At 32.3% G+C, this 15,800-nt stretch overlaps 1 protein-coding gene across 1 annotated transcript; it reads right to left on the reverse strand.

The window, feature by feature from the left end:
• Positions 1-1,455: 1,455 nt before the first annotated feature.
• On the reverse strand, positions 1,456-4,158 carry LOC145140895 (uncharacterized). Its single transcript, XM_079074282.1, has 5 exons — positions 3,989-4,158; positions 2,887-3,022; positions 2,041-2,134; positions 1,858-1,938; positions 1,456-1,766 (listed from the first exon to the last, which is right to left on the reverse strand). The coding sequence occupies exons 1-5, from the start codon at positions 4,026-4,028 to the stop codon at positions 1,632-1,634; spliced, it is 486 nt and encodes a 161-aa protein (XP_078930408.1). The 5' UTR covers positions 4,029-4,158; the 3' UTR covers positions 1,456-1,631.
• Between the last annotated feature and the right edge of the window lie 11,642 nt (positions 4,159-15,800).

Here is a 15,800-nt window from a genome sequence, read left to right on the forward strand (position 1 = left end):
AGGGTATGGGTTTAATCATTCAAAACCCTGAGGATTACGGATCGGGTTTGGATCATCATTTGAAAATTGCTTAACGGGTTTGGATCAAGGCCGATCCGCTCCAAACCCGCTCAATTGTCAGACCTAACTGTTAGTAAGCAACTCTATATTTATTTATTTAATTTTAAATATAGAAAAAAAATATGAAGCTCGCTATTTTTCTGAAAGTATATATTTTTTTGAGAACTATGGAAAATACTGTTTTCTAAAATGCAATATTTCTTTATTAAAACTGGTCTTTGTTGTATATAATATTGGTGTATGTAGCATTCGATTTTCTTTTGAACTTATTCACTAACTCGATTAAGTTGGATTGTACTTTTTTTTAGTAGACGAGTTATCACTACTTATGCTCCCTTTTAGTAACATCGTGTATATTCATGTTTATTTTGTACTTTATATTATTATAACCATAATATATGTTTGTAACCACACTTTTTAACCATAATCCCCTGAATATTACTATTGATGCTCCCCTCGTAACCTTATGATCATTTACTACCTTAATTAACTATTCTATGTAAGTGGAATTTTTTAACTGAACACAATTAACCGGGCCCCTTTCAAAATGGCCATCAGCTCGGACAGTTGATTCCCATTTTTTTCACAAAAAAATTATAAATTCTGTCAACTTTATAAAACACTTTACGTGGAACGAGATTTTGATATCCTAAAAATTCATTGGGCTACAGTTCGACATTAGAATAATTAGAAATATAATATGCAATTGTATTATTACACAGTTTGACTTTAAAAGACGAATGTCTATTGACAAAAACGATCTTCCAGCAAGTGAATAAGGTGTAGAAGTAACTGAAAATACTCTTTCAGGATTTGCATTACAAAAAAACCCAGATTGGATCTCATGGAATATATTGTACCCAACTTGAACCACTACTTGTACTTTTAGATATTTATTTTTGGTATTTATTTATTACCATAGCATAGAAATGCAAACTAAATACTAACCGACTTGACTACTTCAACCTTGAAATAAAACAGATAAAACTTCCCATCAACCAGAGGATTACAATCTAAGAAGTTCAACCCTCGGTCCTAATTGCTTAACACATCATGTCACGCCTAATATGGTACTTCATTTTCAACAGAATTTGTATATATATATATATATATATATGTACGAACTCGCTCAATGATTTCAATGGCTTTCTTAATACATTAACTAAAAAACTACTTCTATCTCAAGTTTCTATCATTATCTGTATCATCTTCAATAGATGCTTTTACAGCCTAGCACTCTTAACATAATAATTGCATCATGATTGAGATTGACTAGGGCTGCTTCAGGATGTTGCCTATTATTTTTAGTTAATAATCTTCTTAATCACACTATCAATAATTCAATATCATATTATCACTTTCAATACACACATCTAAACACCCTGCAGAAAAAAAAAAAAAAAAAGTATCTCATTCATTCAAGAGAATCTATAAGCAGAGACAGACAGTTGAGGGTAATTGGTGTTATCAAGCACATACACAACTCTTTAGGTAATATGATTAAAACTAAAACCAAAATATCAACAAATCCTTCCTTGCAAATTCAAGTAACAGCAGATACATGATGTTTTTCACATGGTGGCTTCTTCAGGGTCGGTTTCAATTGGCACCTGAGGCATGTTATTCCCACCTCTCAGCCGTGAGGACACGTTGTCAATTGCAGAATTAAGCTGGCTTATTTTAGCATTCAGAGTCTGCCTTGTTTTCTGCATTTTTATTTTATAATAAAATTAAAACAATAAGTATAAGGAAACAAGGTTGATACACAATTTAAGCATTAAAGGAAACTAAACACACCTCTAGACCTTCATCATAGTATATTGGCCGTTTTGCCCTCCTGAATCCATATTCATCTTCATTCAACAGAGATCTTCTTATCTAGTAAGTCATTAAACAAAATTACCAACAAAATTAAGACAATGACCTCAAACTCAAATATTTATTATTATTATTAGGCATGAGTTTAGTTGACTGTTTGACCTGTGGAGCAAATATGTATGCAAGTGTCCCGCATAATGCACCCCCCAAAAGGAAACCAGCAACAAAGTCACCACCACCTCCACCACTACGATCACTGAATACATATACAACCCAAAATATAAAAATATAAAAAAGAAATTATAAAGAGATAACGCTGCAAAAGTTTTTAAGTGAATAATCAATTGATCAATAGAAATAAGGAATGGTAAGTTATTTGGTAATCTGAGGTTACCTAAGGCATTGAAGCAAACAGTTACAGAACTAGAATCTTTAGGGATTCACACCTAAAGTTTATTCATTCACCAAAGCACACAGATTTGTAAAGCATAGATTACAAAGTTTGATCATAAAAATAAGAAACCAACACTTCGTAAGCCATAAAATTGCACAAGTTTAATAATACGAACAAAAGTATTCAAAACGTATTTTTGTCTTTTACGAAAAAGGGAAAGAATGGAATTGAAATCCCTTAACAAAGTAATGGAAAGTTAAAAATCCTCATATGAGGGAATCTTTCAATTCCAGTTACACACCAATTAATATCCAAATTTACATCAAATGACAAATAATGAGGATCTATATTTTCCTTACTTGTTGTCCCATCAAGAAAGCATAAGTTAGTAACTTACTTTTCAAACAATAGAGTGACACATTAACAGCCAAAATAAAAACCTTTTCTATTTGGTTAATTATTTTGTTATTAGCAAATGAACGGGTGACAACTTTTGTCGTATTTGGACATAATATTATTAAGCGAAATTTAAACAAAAACCATACACATGCAAAAGATAAATTTTTAGGATTTTTAATAGATTATCAAAAAAGAGGGACAAAAAGGTATCTTACTTGTATTCTGCAGAAATTGCCAAATTTCGCCGAGTTTTTTGTTGATTAGACTTCCTTTGATGTGTGAGAGTAGTTGTGTTACCATAAAAGGAAGAATTTCCAGACCAATTGTCATGTCCCTTCAGACTCCCTCGAACTGCATGATGACAAGATATCATCACATCATAATCAGTAAAAAGTAAAAACACAAAATACCAATTTCCATTTTGTCTATGATCCAAATTCCAAGCTTCCACAATTAGAGGTGTCATTAACCTCATTTCCAAGAAAATCACTGATTTTTACAATTAGATTATTGAGGGATCAATGATGGGGAACACCATTAGCATAGTAATCATATCGATCATTAAGACGAGTGAGCTTGAAGAAATTCATTGAATCTACCAAATCAAAGACAACTTACTGGAATTGAATGAAGAAAATCTTTATGATGTGTTTGTTAGTAGGCAGAACAAAAGAAGAAAGGGAACATACAAAGAGGGAACGCAATTGGCTAATTGTCATGAAGAAACAATAGGTTCTTCACATCTCTACATGGCTATTGGACTTGAAGAGTGAAAATCAAGCTTTATAAGGTCATTTTTTTTCAACTTCACCTCTAGTACAACACAGTTTCCTAAACAACATCCAAAAACAGGTTAATCCAGCTCCCCCATCTTTTAATTTAACAAAGAATTATAATTTTACTCCATCTCATGAGATTTTATGAAGTAGATATTCATTTATCGATCACACAAACAAAATAGGTGATAAACGCAAATCAGTAGTATGCCCTAACAAAAACAAATAGGAACTGATTCGCTTATACAGATATCTCTTTTTCTTGATCTTGAACTGGAGCAGAAAATCAATAACCCGAGAGAGAGAGAGAGAGAGAGAGGGCGATATCAATTAGGGCATGAAATTGTTGGGAACAAGAGAAAAATCTTTAACCGTGGATATCAGAAGCAATTATTACAAAAATCATATCATATTCATCGTCTAAAAGAAAAAGATTCAGCAAGAAAGTGGCCCTCCGCTCTCTAGAAATGCAAGATACATAAAACCCTGGAAATCTTGCAGGTAATGATAGATAAAAGATTGTAGAAATGAGTCAAATTACCATTGATTGAAGCAGGTGCGACGATGCTGCTTGTAGCCATGAGTAGATGGATCGATACCGATGAACAATAGAGATTTGTGTGATCAAAAAGATCAAGAAAAAAACAAATGGGGTTAAGAAACAGCCAGCCAAGCGGAGGTTTTTTGGCAGTGTGAAGTGAGCAAGAGCCAAGAGATAACCCAATTAATGGTTTGGTGGAGAAGGGTAAAAGAGGGAATTCAGAACAAAATGGGTTTCCTTGGTACGTCCGCTAGCATTTACTACTGCCAAAAAATAAAACCTTGGTTCTATCGGAAAAAGATACATCTCCCTATCTTCTACGAAAACAAATAAAAATTGGTATTTTGGTAAGGAAATCTCCAGAAAAATTCTAAAAATTTTATGCTAAAAAGTACCAAACTAAAATTTGTTTACGAAAAAGTATGAATTACCGGTAAAAATGACGATTTAACCCATTTTTTCCGGTTTACCGGTTTTTTTACTTACATGTTTCACTAAAGTCTCATTATTTTACCTTAATTTGCGAATAAGTCCAAAAATAAAATTTACTGATAATTTGACCATTTTCTTCATGTAACATACATTTTATTGGTTTCATTGCTGACTTAGACACATAGTCATTAAATTAGCTGATAAGATGAATACGATGAATTATATAATGTCACATTTACTATAAAATTTGACACCCATCTCATCGGCTCATTTATGACTATGTATCTTCGTCAGCAATGAAACCAATAAAATGTGTGTTTCCAAGAAAAAAAGGCAGAAAATGAGTTGACGTCTGATGAGATGGATATATTGGGTTACATAAGATTAGATAGACAATTTGATATTTTTTATAAACGTAAAAAATAACGCAGTTGTTGTTAGTTTATGTAATTATTGTAGTCTTCGTTGGATGCATTTTATGTTCCAAAAAGATATAAAATACATAAGGATATCAAGTTTTATGCTAAACATAGCATTATATAACTCAACATATCCATCTCATCATCTCATTTAATGACTAGGCGTCCGAGTCAGCAATTAAACCGGTAAAATGTATGTTACATAGAGAAAAGGGCCAAATAATCAGTAAATTTTATTTTGGGACTTATTCGTAAATTAGGATAAAATAATGGGACTTTAGTGAAACAGGTAAGTAATAAAACCGGTAAATCGTAAAAAGGGGTAAAATCGTCATTTTTACCGGTAATTCATGTTTTTTCGTAAACAAAATTTAGTTTGGGACTTTTTTCGTAAATTACGGTAAAATTTTAGGACTTTTCTGGAGATTTCCCTTTTGGTTAGTCCTATAATATTTTATAATTTCGTCCATTTTATGATTGTTATAAAATTCTTTTTTTTTCCATATGTTAAACTACGTAAATATGAAATCATGCGGATATTCGATCCATGGGAATTTAATAAATTGTATGTATGAGAATTTAATAAATTGTATGTCATTTCCCACTAAATTCGATACTCTATAAATTTCATCAGATTTCGAAACTAATTACACAATTGTAAGCATTTCCAAGGGTTTCGATTGCATTGCTTGGGCCACGAGGCAGCTAGACTAGTTACCAACAAACATATCATCCACTTGTGATGTTCAATGATCTTGACTGTTTTTGGTGTATTCGTATCTCTTCAATCCCGAAAGAAGGGATTTTAGGGTTGTGATTCTTAGAAGATGCTAACACATGAACCATGTGATAATAGAACTTTTAAAACATCTTCATCTTTATGAAATGCATTTTTAAACTTGAACGGTTGAACCATATTTTCATCTTTACGAATTTAGAATTCTTTTTTTCTTTTACTTTATGCTTTCGATATGTTCATCATCGTCTTCATAGGTTTCATTTTTGGATTTTGGTTTGTTGCAACTGAGAGTTTGGTGGTGAAGGAAGTGGAGTTGAGGATGACGATGCAGCGAAAGAGACAATAATAACACTCATAACCGAAAAAACAATGGTCGTGATGACCAGAATTGAACCTCATCCATGACATGTTCGATCTTTCAAATGGACCAAATCTATAATTACTCAAAAATATCACGGTCATAAGCCAAATCACTAAACCAATGACACAAGATATGCAAAATGATCCAAAAATAAAAATAAAAGTCACTCAAAGTGTTTTAGCCTAATAGGTCATAATGATCAATATGATAATGTTTAATTCATTTATGGTTTAATTTAGAAAAAATAAGGTATTAATAACTAACCATAAAAGGCCTCCAAAATATAATAGTTTTATATTAGTTAACATGCATACAGCATTTATACCCAATTTCTATATTGTCATACGCCTCCACCCAAGATAGATAGATAAATAGTCTTATCTTTAACATATATTGCTAGGTGACAATAAGTCAATATCCTCTCAACAAGTTCAAACATTCCTTTGTTTCAACTCATGCTATTAAAAAAATCAAACAAAAACTATGTTTGGTAAGTAAACACAATACGAAAACAACTATTAAAAAAAATACTTTCTGAATATGTGACGAAACCATTATAATCTATATCAATTATCATCCTTATTTTGAAAAGTGTTTTGGATTAGGTTTCAAAAATACTTATTAATTTATTTGATTTTCAAAAAACAAATAAGCTTAAAATATATTTGACAAATCAATAAATATTTATCTTACAAAAGAACATTTTTAAAAGGTCAAAACTCATAACTCATTTATTTGTAACTTATAACTATAAAATATTAATAGAACACATATTTGGCAAAAACTAGTTGGTAGCGTTTTGTTAAACGATACATGAGATAACTTTTCGATTTTGAGCATTTTTTTTTAAACCAAACCTTAAAAATGTATAGTGTCAATCGATATATTTTTCTTTTTTTTAAACAATTTATCAAATGCTAGAAATTAAAACCTCCCAAGCACTCATAATTTTTTTTTACCCTCTTTAACCTAACCCTTTTAACACCAGCTCATCCACGCGTCCGACTCGATCTCCATTTCTCTCACAGGTTCGTAAAGGCTTCATAAGACCTTCTGGTATGGTGGCCTTGAACGAGGTCGGTCTAGGTGGCCACGAACCACGACCGTGCACACCATCCCGGTGGCCCGTGGTGGGTCGTGGTGGTGACCCTTCGTGCTCCGGACAACGATTTCAAACTCCAAATACAATTCTTTCTCTCTCTATCTCTCTCTAACTCTCTTAACCTCTCTCTACAATAAAAAATATATATTTTTTAATTTAAAAATAAAAAAATAAGAGGAATATAATGGTGGATATCCCATAGGTTTAATGGTTGAATGTGGTGATGAGGTGACACCCACCACTATAATGGTTAGTGGTGGGTATAATGGATGACCTAAGCTCATGCAAATCCCCATTTTTCTTCACAGGTTCGTTCAAGCTCATGAACGTCTCCATTTTTCTATGTTTTTTTCTTCCTTCTTCTCCATCCCTAACCTACGATTTTCTATGGTTTCACAGCTTCTCGTTTTGAAGATGGAATACCAATAAACTGTAACCACATCAACGATTTTGTTATGTATTTTCTTCTCGTTATTCAATTTCTCTGTGCATTTGCTTCTGCTATTAACTGGTATTTGATAAATTTTTTTTTTTTTTTTTGCATCGAGATATGTTTTCAGCACCGATAGTCTTCTACTCTTGCTACTCTGGTAATCTGCTAATATGATATTTGCTATTTGGGTACTAACTGATAATCCAATTTTTGCTATTTGGATACTAATATGATAATCCAATATTCTGAGACTCTTATAATTTGCTTTTTCTAGTATGCTAATATGATAAAATGATATTCTTTAATTACATGTAATATGCCAATCTTGAACAAAAATGTGGAATTGATAATCTACTGCTAATATGGTAATATGCTAGTCTTCAAATAATGATAATCTGCTAACATGTGAATAAAAATGGATAATTGATAATCTGTTGGTCACTGTTATCTTTCTTCATCAAGATCCGTCTTAGTTTTTTTTTTTTTTTTTTGACATCTGTTATAAATTTCTAGACATTTATTTTCAGAAAATGGATTGAAACAAACCTAATGTTGTTGATTGTTAAACATCTAATTAAGAAAAAAAATAAAACAAAGATATATGGGATAATGGTACCTTATCAGTGCCGATGAACGTTATATGACATTTAGGTGTTGTTTGTTTTTTTGAATAAAAAATTCATGAAGTCTGTATACTACCTCTGCAACCCTCTGCAGTAGAAAAGATGGACCAAACGGTTGCAGACTGTCATAAGAAGCGTGTTTTTTTTTAACATCTGCATGTTGCTGCACATATTAAAAAATTAAAATAAACTGATTTTATAAACCGAAAATAGTTTTTTTAATACCGAAAATTTAATAATGTATGACATTTCAACAAGAATTTATGATATCTCAGCAAAAAATAATGATATTTCAACAAAAAATAAAGATATTTTAGCAATAAAATAATGATATTTCATTAAAAAATTATCATTATTCAATATAAAAAAACGAAAAAAAATTCAACAAGAATAAACAAAAAAAATGAAAAAATGTGAAATAAGATTTCAGCAACATATAATCAAGATTCATCAAAATTTCAGCAAGAAAAAAGAAGAAGAAGAAGAGGTTGGAAAAGATTGGAAGAGACAATACAAGTGTTGCGCCAAACAGAACACACGCATAGGTTTTCTACTTTGAAGACTTCTAAAAAACAAACAACTGCGAGATGAAAAGTATCGCGCATGTGCTGCGCCGCGCAGCAATAAGAGGTCTGAAGAGGTTTTTTTACAAAAAACAAACAACACCTTATTTAATTTATTTTTATGTTGCAGAAGTGAACTTCAAATGGCTCATATTGCTAACTTACTTCCACAAGTATTTTGTTTTATGTAATGACATTATTTTAATTGATTTTTTAATAAATACTAACAATGTGATGGAAGAACAAGAAAACAGAGTTAATGAGTTCATTGCGGATCTAACTGCAAGAGTTGAAGTTATAATTTTGCAAATCGTAGAATCACAGGACCACAATGAGATTACGCGACTACAAGCTAGGCACACGCGACTTGTTGCCAAAAGGGGTTGGTAAGTAAACTTAAATTAGTTTTTAATCTTAATTAATGAAGTTATTTTTTTTCTTGATTAAGAAAGTTATTTTTTTAATTTGTCAGGTAATTAAATTTGCAGAATGTTTTATAAGACTTAAGAGGTCAGTTGCATGAGATACAACTATCTGCTGATATGTCACACACTGGGGCAGAAATGGCACTTCCACAATTATTTTTTCAATAGTTTTAGTACCGACTTTCATCACAATGTACTTTCAGTTTTTGTCAAATATAGCATCCCACTTTCATTTTCTGCTTTGCTAAAGAGCAATGTACTTCCATATTGCTATGAAAGTCGGATGCTATATTGCTATATTTCACAAAATAACCCAATTTTTGTTACTTTTTGTCACAGTTTGAGTAAAAAATTATAAGTTTACATGTTTCTTTTTTATTTGTTTAATAACATCCTACTTTAATTGTTGTCATTAATTGATTTGAATTAAGGGTTAAATGCAAGAAAAACAATAATAAAATAATATTTCTTGCATCTTTTTGTAATAAAATGACACAATAAAGTTATTAATCCACTGCGTAATAGTAATACCTTTGGGCTTTGGATGAAGTGTTAGTATTTAGTAAAAAGAAGTTATAATATATTACCGAAAACATAAATATCCAGCTGTAATTTATTCAATTATTCTCTATACTATTATTATTATTTTATCTAATATTATTCTTTTCTATGATTTTTATACTCAACGCTTCAATGATCTGCATGAGAATTTTGACGCTGGGATAGGAGAACAGGAAGCCACTCAGGGCCCAAACTGATGCTCAAAATACAATAAACAACATTTATCAGATTGTCAATGCCCTGGGAGTGCCTTTTAATATTAATAACAATAATTGAAAGGGCTTGGACGTAGAAGATTTTGAACATACTTTTTTTTGTTATTGATGTCTAATATAATATAGAGATTAGGAGTTGTACTTATGATACACTGCCTTATTTATGAGTTTTAATCCTAACCCTTGTTGGCTTTCCATCTTTAACATACTATACTATTTGGATGTGTGACTCGAGTGACGGGAGGAAAAAGAAAAGTTTAAGAGCGTTGTGAGAGTATTTGAAGAGCTTTTTTTTATTAGGAATAGTAGGACCTTTCCGTATAGCATATTAGTCTACTTAAAGAGCAACCACCCTTTGAGTTCTATTTATAATGGGTTTAGAGATGATATCTTTTCAGTTAAAAAATTAGAAAAAATTCGCATGACCCTAACAAGAAGCCTCAAACTCAAGCTCGACCGGGCAACATCAGTCCGATTCCAACACATGTCTCAAATAGATATAGATACGGGTAAATTCCACATGGTTATGAACGATCAAACTTTCATTCAGCAGCCTACTCAGGAAAGAAGTCGTCTTTGATTCAATATATTTCAATTCCTTGAGTGAAGTTAGCAACAGAATTAGGGTTGGGGAAGATTGGATTTAAACCACAAGGAAAATAATCAATGAATGTTCTATTAATCAACAATAGAGGCATTGGGTGTGACTTGAAGCGTGAGTGTGTAAAAGATTTTAGAATCGAGAAGCGTATTGCTTTTCTTGCAGTCCAGGAGACGTAATCTATGGAGGTGATCGTTAATCACGACTGGAGTTCATGCCACTGAAATCTTTGTAGAATGCAATAAAACATTTACTTCATAATGAGATATTGTTCAACATAAAGTTCTAGCTCCTTACTAGAATTTAATGTTTTTATAACAAATAATTTGGTTCCTCGAGTATAAACCAAAGCTTTTTCTGTGAAAAATTTAATAATCAATTAAATCTAGCCATGTCATTTTCTAGATTAAGAACTTGTTCGGCGAAACTAGTTGTTAGCTGTAGTTTTTAAAACATATAAAATTACATAAAATGACTTATCTAAAACACGTCATTTTTTTAAACGACTAAAATTATATAAATAAGACAAAGCTAGCTAGAGGCTAGCACAAAGAAAACAATCATGAGTGGGTTCTTCAACCACTCTATCTGGTTCATTCTATATTTATTGTTGCTAGAGCTAAACCAATTCATGGGGGGCACGGAAGGAAGGGCAAAGTGGACAGCTATAAGGGCCTAATTATTTTGGGGCCAATTTTTTATTATTATGTTATATATGTATATATATTTATTTAAAATTAAAAAAACTTATAATAGTGATAAGGGTCATTTTTTCTGACTCGTCCAGGACATTTGAGGATATTTAAACCCTCAGAAACGACCCTGAACCAATTAAAAGACAAAGAAACAATGGAATCAAATAACAACTCTTTCCTATATGTTTCGTTTCCAAAGACCTGTGCATTCCGATAAGTCCACACCACCCAAATCAAAGTTAAGCAAACAATATCCGTTATCAGTCTTTGGAAGAAAGAAATATGGTGCAGATCAACGCACTGACACATAGAATCGAAACTATCAAAAAGTGGAATATCTTCACCAATCCACCTACCAACTCAATGCCAAAGTTGTTCCTCCAATGAGCATCTAAAAAACAGATGATTGATATCCTCTAGCATACTACCACAAGACAACAAGACTGACACATAATAGACTCCAAATCAATCCCTTGGTTAACCAAAACTACATTGAGTACTAGCTTGAAATCTCCAACTAAAAAGGGTGATTGAGTCAATTTGCAAAATTATAAAATAGTTTTTTTGTCAAACGTTATTTGAAGTAGCTTTTGAATCTGAAGTTTTTTGTTTTATTTAAAAGCTAGAAAATTCTATTGTCGAACAAAGTTTTTTTTTTTTTTGTTTTCTTAACAGCTAAAAGCTCTCAAAAAACTGAGCGTCGAACGCGCCCTAAGAGTTGCAATTCGTTTGGGAAATCAAAATGTTTCACAAGTAATTTGCTTTGTAAAATAAAATTGAATATCTTATTAAAACTAATCTTCCATCTTATTTTTAAAATATGATCACTTTAACTAAAACTTTTAACCAAATTCTATATTTTACTTATAATAAAAAAGTACTTGAAATTATATACACATCAATTCAACTAGTTACACTTTTATAAACATAAATACATAATAACAATATTTCAAATCTATAAATATGAATGTACTTGCATCTCAATAAACATAATAACAATTTACTTTCAAATCTACATACATAATATAGTTGTACATACAGTTTTACATAGATAATAGCAATATGATTTCAAATCAATGCAGATATAAAGCAATTTCATGAAGTTTGTTTGGTTTATCTGCTTTCAAATCTAGATACATAATATAAATCGACATCACCCGACTTAACGGTTGCTTTATGCATAAAATAGAAAGAGAACAATGACACTGGAGTTTTGATGGTAAAATGAACTAAATTGAAGATTGTCCAACAAATCTAGATTATTTCTTATATATAAAGGAAGAACTTCACATAAGTATACAAAAAAAAGCCATGAAGCTATAAATATAATCATGGTCAGGTGTCACACCCCCAAACCAGACGGCGGAAACGTCCGGGGGTGGATGACTTCATTTGTAGTATCACAACACATGCATTATAGTAATTAGAGTACAAACAACCATTGTATTTAAAAAGTATAAGTATTTACATGTGTTTCATCATTGTATACTGAAACCAAATAGTTATACAAAAGAAGAAGACAAGACACAAATAGCTCCAACTTCTCAAAAGCTCGGGGAGTACCTGTCTACTGGTTCCCTGAGAATACAGGTTATTTGAAAATAGGGTATCAACATAAAGTTGAGTGAGTGCATAAGTATTTATGTTTGAATGACTGTTTTCTGTTTCTTGAATATGTAAATTGTTCCAAAAAATCCTATATTTTCTGTTGTATATGAAAAGTAGTTTTAATTACATAAAACCGTTCTGTTTATAAACCAATGTTCTGTATTTGTATTCCTTTTGTAAACTTGTAACTGAGAGTGTGCCTGGTATCATCAACTGTTATTGTAAACTATAATGTAATACTGTAAATTGTATCTTTTAAACTAGTACTTTGAAAATGTACTTATGTTTAGGTAATTATACACTAACGTATTGTTAATATCTTTTATATGAGTTATTATAACCATACTGACTAGATGGCCTGACCCAACGCTATGAATGCGTTGAAACCTGTTGATAACAACTGTCACTCGTAGGCGTGTATGCCTGACTGTAGCTAGCAGTCTGAGTGCGGGGTTGTCAATCCCAATATAGATCTATACACACATTGTTTCGATCCCCGACTGAAGATTCTGGTTATAATGTCAGGACTTTAACTATATTGTTTAAATGAATTAAACAACCTGTATCAAATGACTCATAAAAAGCATATAAACGTTACATGTATATTGATTATGAAAATCCAATCATTCTGAAATAAATGATTGACGGTATGTTCTTGAAGTAGTATTCTTAACATATATATGAAAGGTGTATACTCTTGATTAGTTTTGAATCAAATCTTTGTTCTTATAAAACAATGTACTTTAGTATACTTGAATTGTGAATTAATGTTTTGTGATTCATAAATTATACCTATTATAATTTATTTGTACTTTCTGAATTGATACCGAGTATTCATGAATGCAACCCCTTGCTCAACATGTTACAAAGGGTATTTGAACTTAATGAACTAACTTTTATACTTGTATATATATACAAATATATATAAGTAAAATTTAAATGACACTCGGACAAATAACTGATACTTATAATCCCACATCCAAACAGGAAAAGGAACCAAAGTGGGTTATCAGTCCTAAGTCTTTTAAATCTTATTTATCGATATATATATATATATATATATATATGTATATATATATATATATATATATATATATATATACAAATATGATTTCTGGGAGAAATATAAGTTTATAAAAACATTTAAAAGAAGTTTAATATTTTGAAATACATTTTGGTGACTTGATGTCATTTTAATACAATCATTGAAAACTATTTGATTTGATGATAACTGAAATCCATTTTGATAAGATATTTGAAACCATTTGTTTATAACACAAAATCCTTGTGTTAGACTTGTATCCCCCCCCCCCTTAAAACAGTGAAATCTATGAAAATATGGGGGTATGAACTCACCTGATTGTGAGTGAACTGGAAGGTAAGATAGATATAGGATGCTTGTTTTCACAATTAAAGTTCCAAAGCACAGTTGGATCCTATAAGGCATATATTCACATATATGTGTATTCAATTAGTGGCTATAACTACTAACAAGTATAGGAAACCACCTAAGATTGTAGGAAACACCCTTAATGAAGTATTAGGCTCACAAATGGAAGCTTGGAAGGGGTTCACGGCCACCCAAGGATGGGTTTGCGGCCGTATAGAGTTCACGACCTCATGAGGTTCACGGCCCTATGAATATATGAGGGTTCACGGCCCTTATAAAGTGTTCACGACCGTGATCCCTTCAAACTCATGAAGATGATGATGAAACTTGACAAATCAAGGCTAGGATCTAGTAGTCCTTCAAGTATGACAAGATTAAGGGTGAAACACTTACGTTTTTTAGGCTTTAGAGTGTTCACGGTTGAGACTTTTTGAGAGAGAAGGGATGTGTTCACGGTTGGGAGGAGTAGAAATGAGAAGAAAATGAAGTCGTTTCAATATATATAGGAGGTGGTTCACGGCCGTGAACCTAGTTTGCGGCCGTGAACACCTTGTGAGTGATTTTCTGTTTCGAATTTAACCTCCCGATCTCAAGCTAACTCATCCTAGCATCCATTCATACATTACACTAGGCTTAGAAAATCTTAAACAGACCCTTAACAATGCTAAAAGATAGCAGAAACTAGTCTGACTTTGATTGAATTGAATGACTGTACAAGATAGAAATTTTGGGTTGTCACATCATCCCCTCGTTAGAGAGAATTTCGTCCCGAAATTAGAGTTTAAGCAATTACGCAATTACAAATAACTAAGTAAAAAGATGAGGATATTTCAGTTTCATTTGATCCTCGTGCTCCCAAGTGAATTCAGGTCCCCTCTTGGCATTCCAACGAACCTTCACTATAGGAATACGACTTTGCTTCGTTTGCTTGACCTCTCGGTCCATGATCTCTACTGGTTCTTCCACGAAGTTGAGGCTCTCGTCGATCTCAATTTCGTCGAGTGAGATTACAAGAGTCTCGTCGGGCAGACACTTTTTCAAGTTCGAGACGTGGAAAACAGGATATATGTTACTTAGTTCTTGAGGTAGTCGGAGTTTGTAAGCTACTAGACCGATTCTAGCAAGAATCTCGAATGGTCCTATGTACCTTGGATTCAACTTGTCATGCTTTCCAAAGCGTATCATGCCCTTCCAGGGTGAGAAGCGTATCATGCCCTTCCAGGGTGAGACCTTCAACATGACGCGGTCACCAACCTGGAATTCCAAAGGTTTTCTTCTTTTGTCAGCGTAGCTTTTCTGTCTATCTCTGGAAGCTTTAAGTCGCTCCCAGATTTGTACGATTTTCTCCGTAGTTTCGCGAATGATTTCCACACCAGTGAGAGCACCGTCAGGAACTTGACTTCTAGCTAGCTGCATGTCACCCACTTCAGCCCAGCACAGAGGTGATCTGCACTTGCGGCCATAGAGGGATTTGAAAGGAGCAGCCTTTATGCTAGTGTGATAACTGTTGTTGTAAGAGAATTCGACAAGGGGTAAATGAGTATCCCATGCCTTTCCAAAGTCTATCACGCAAGCTCACAACATATCTTCTAGAGTTTGAATCGTCCTCTCACTTTGTCCGTCAGTTTGTGGATGGTAGGTTATA

The sequence above is a fragment of the Lactuca virosa genome, chromosome 9 (assembly GCF_052849685.1).
Source record: "Lactuca virosa cultivar CGN04683 chromosome 9, Lactuca_virosa_CGN04683_v6, whole genome shotgun sequence".
Taxonomy (NCBI): Eukaryota; Viridiplantae; Streptophyta; class Magnoliopsida; order Asterales; family Asteraceae; genus Lactuca; species Lactuca virosa.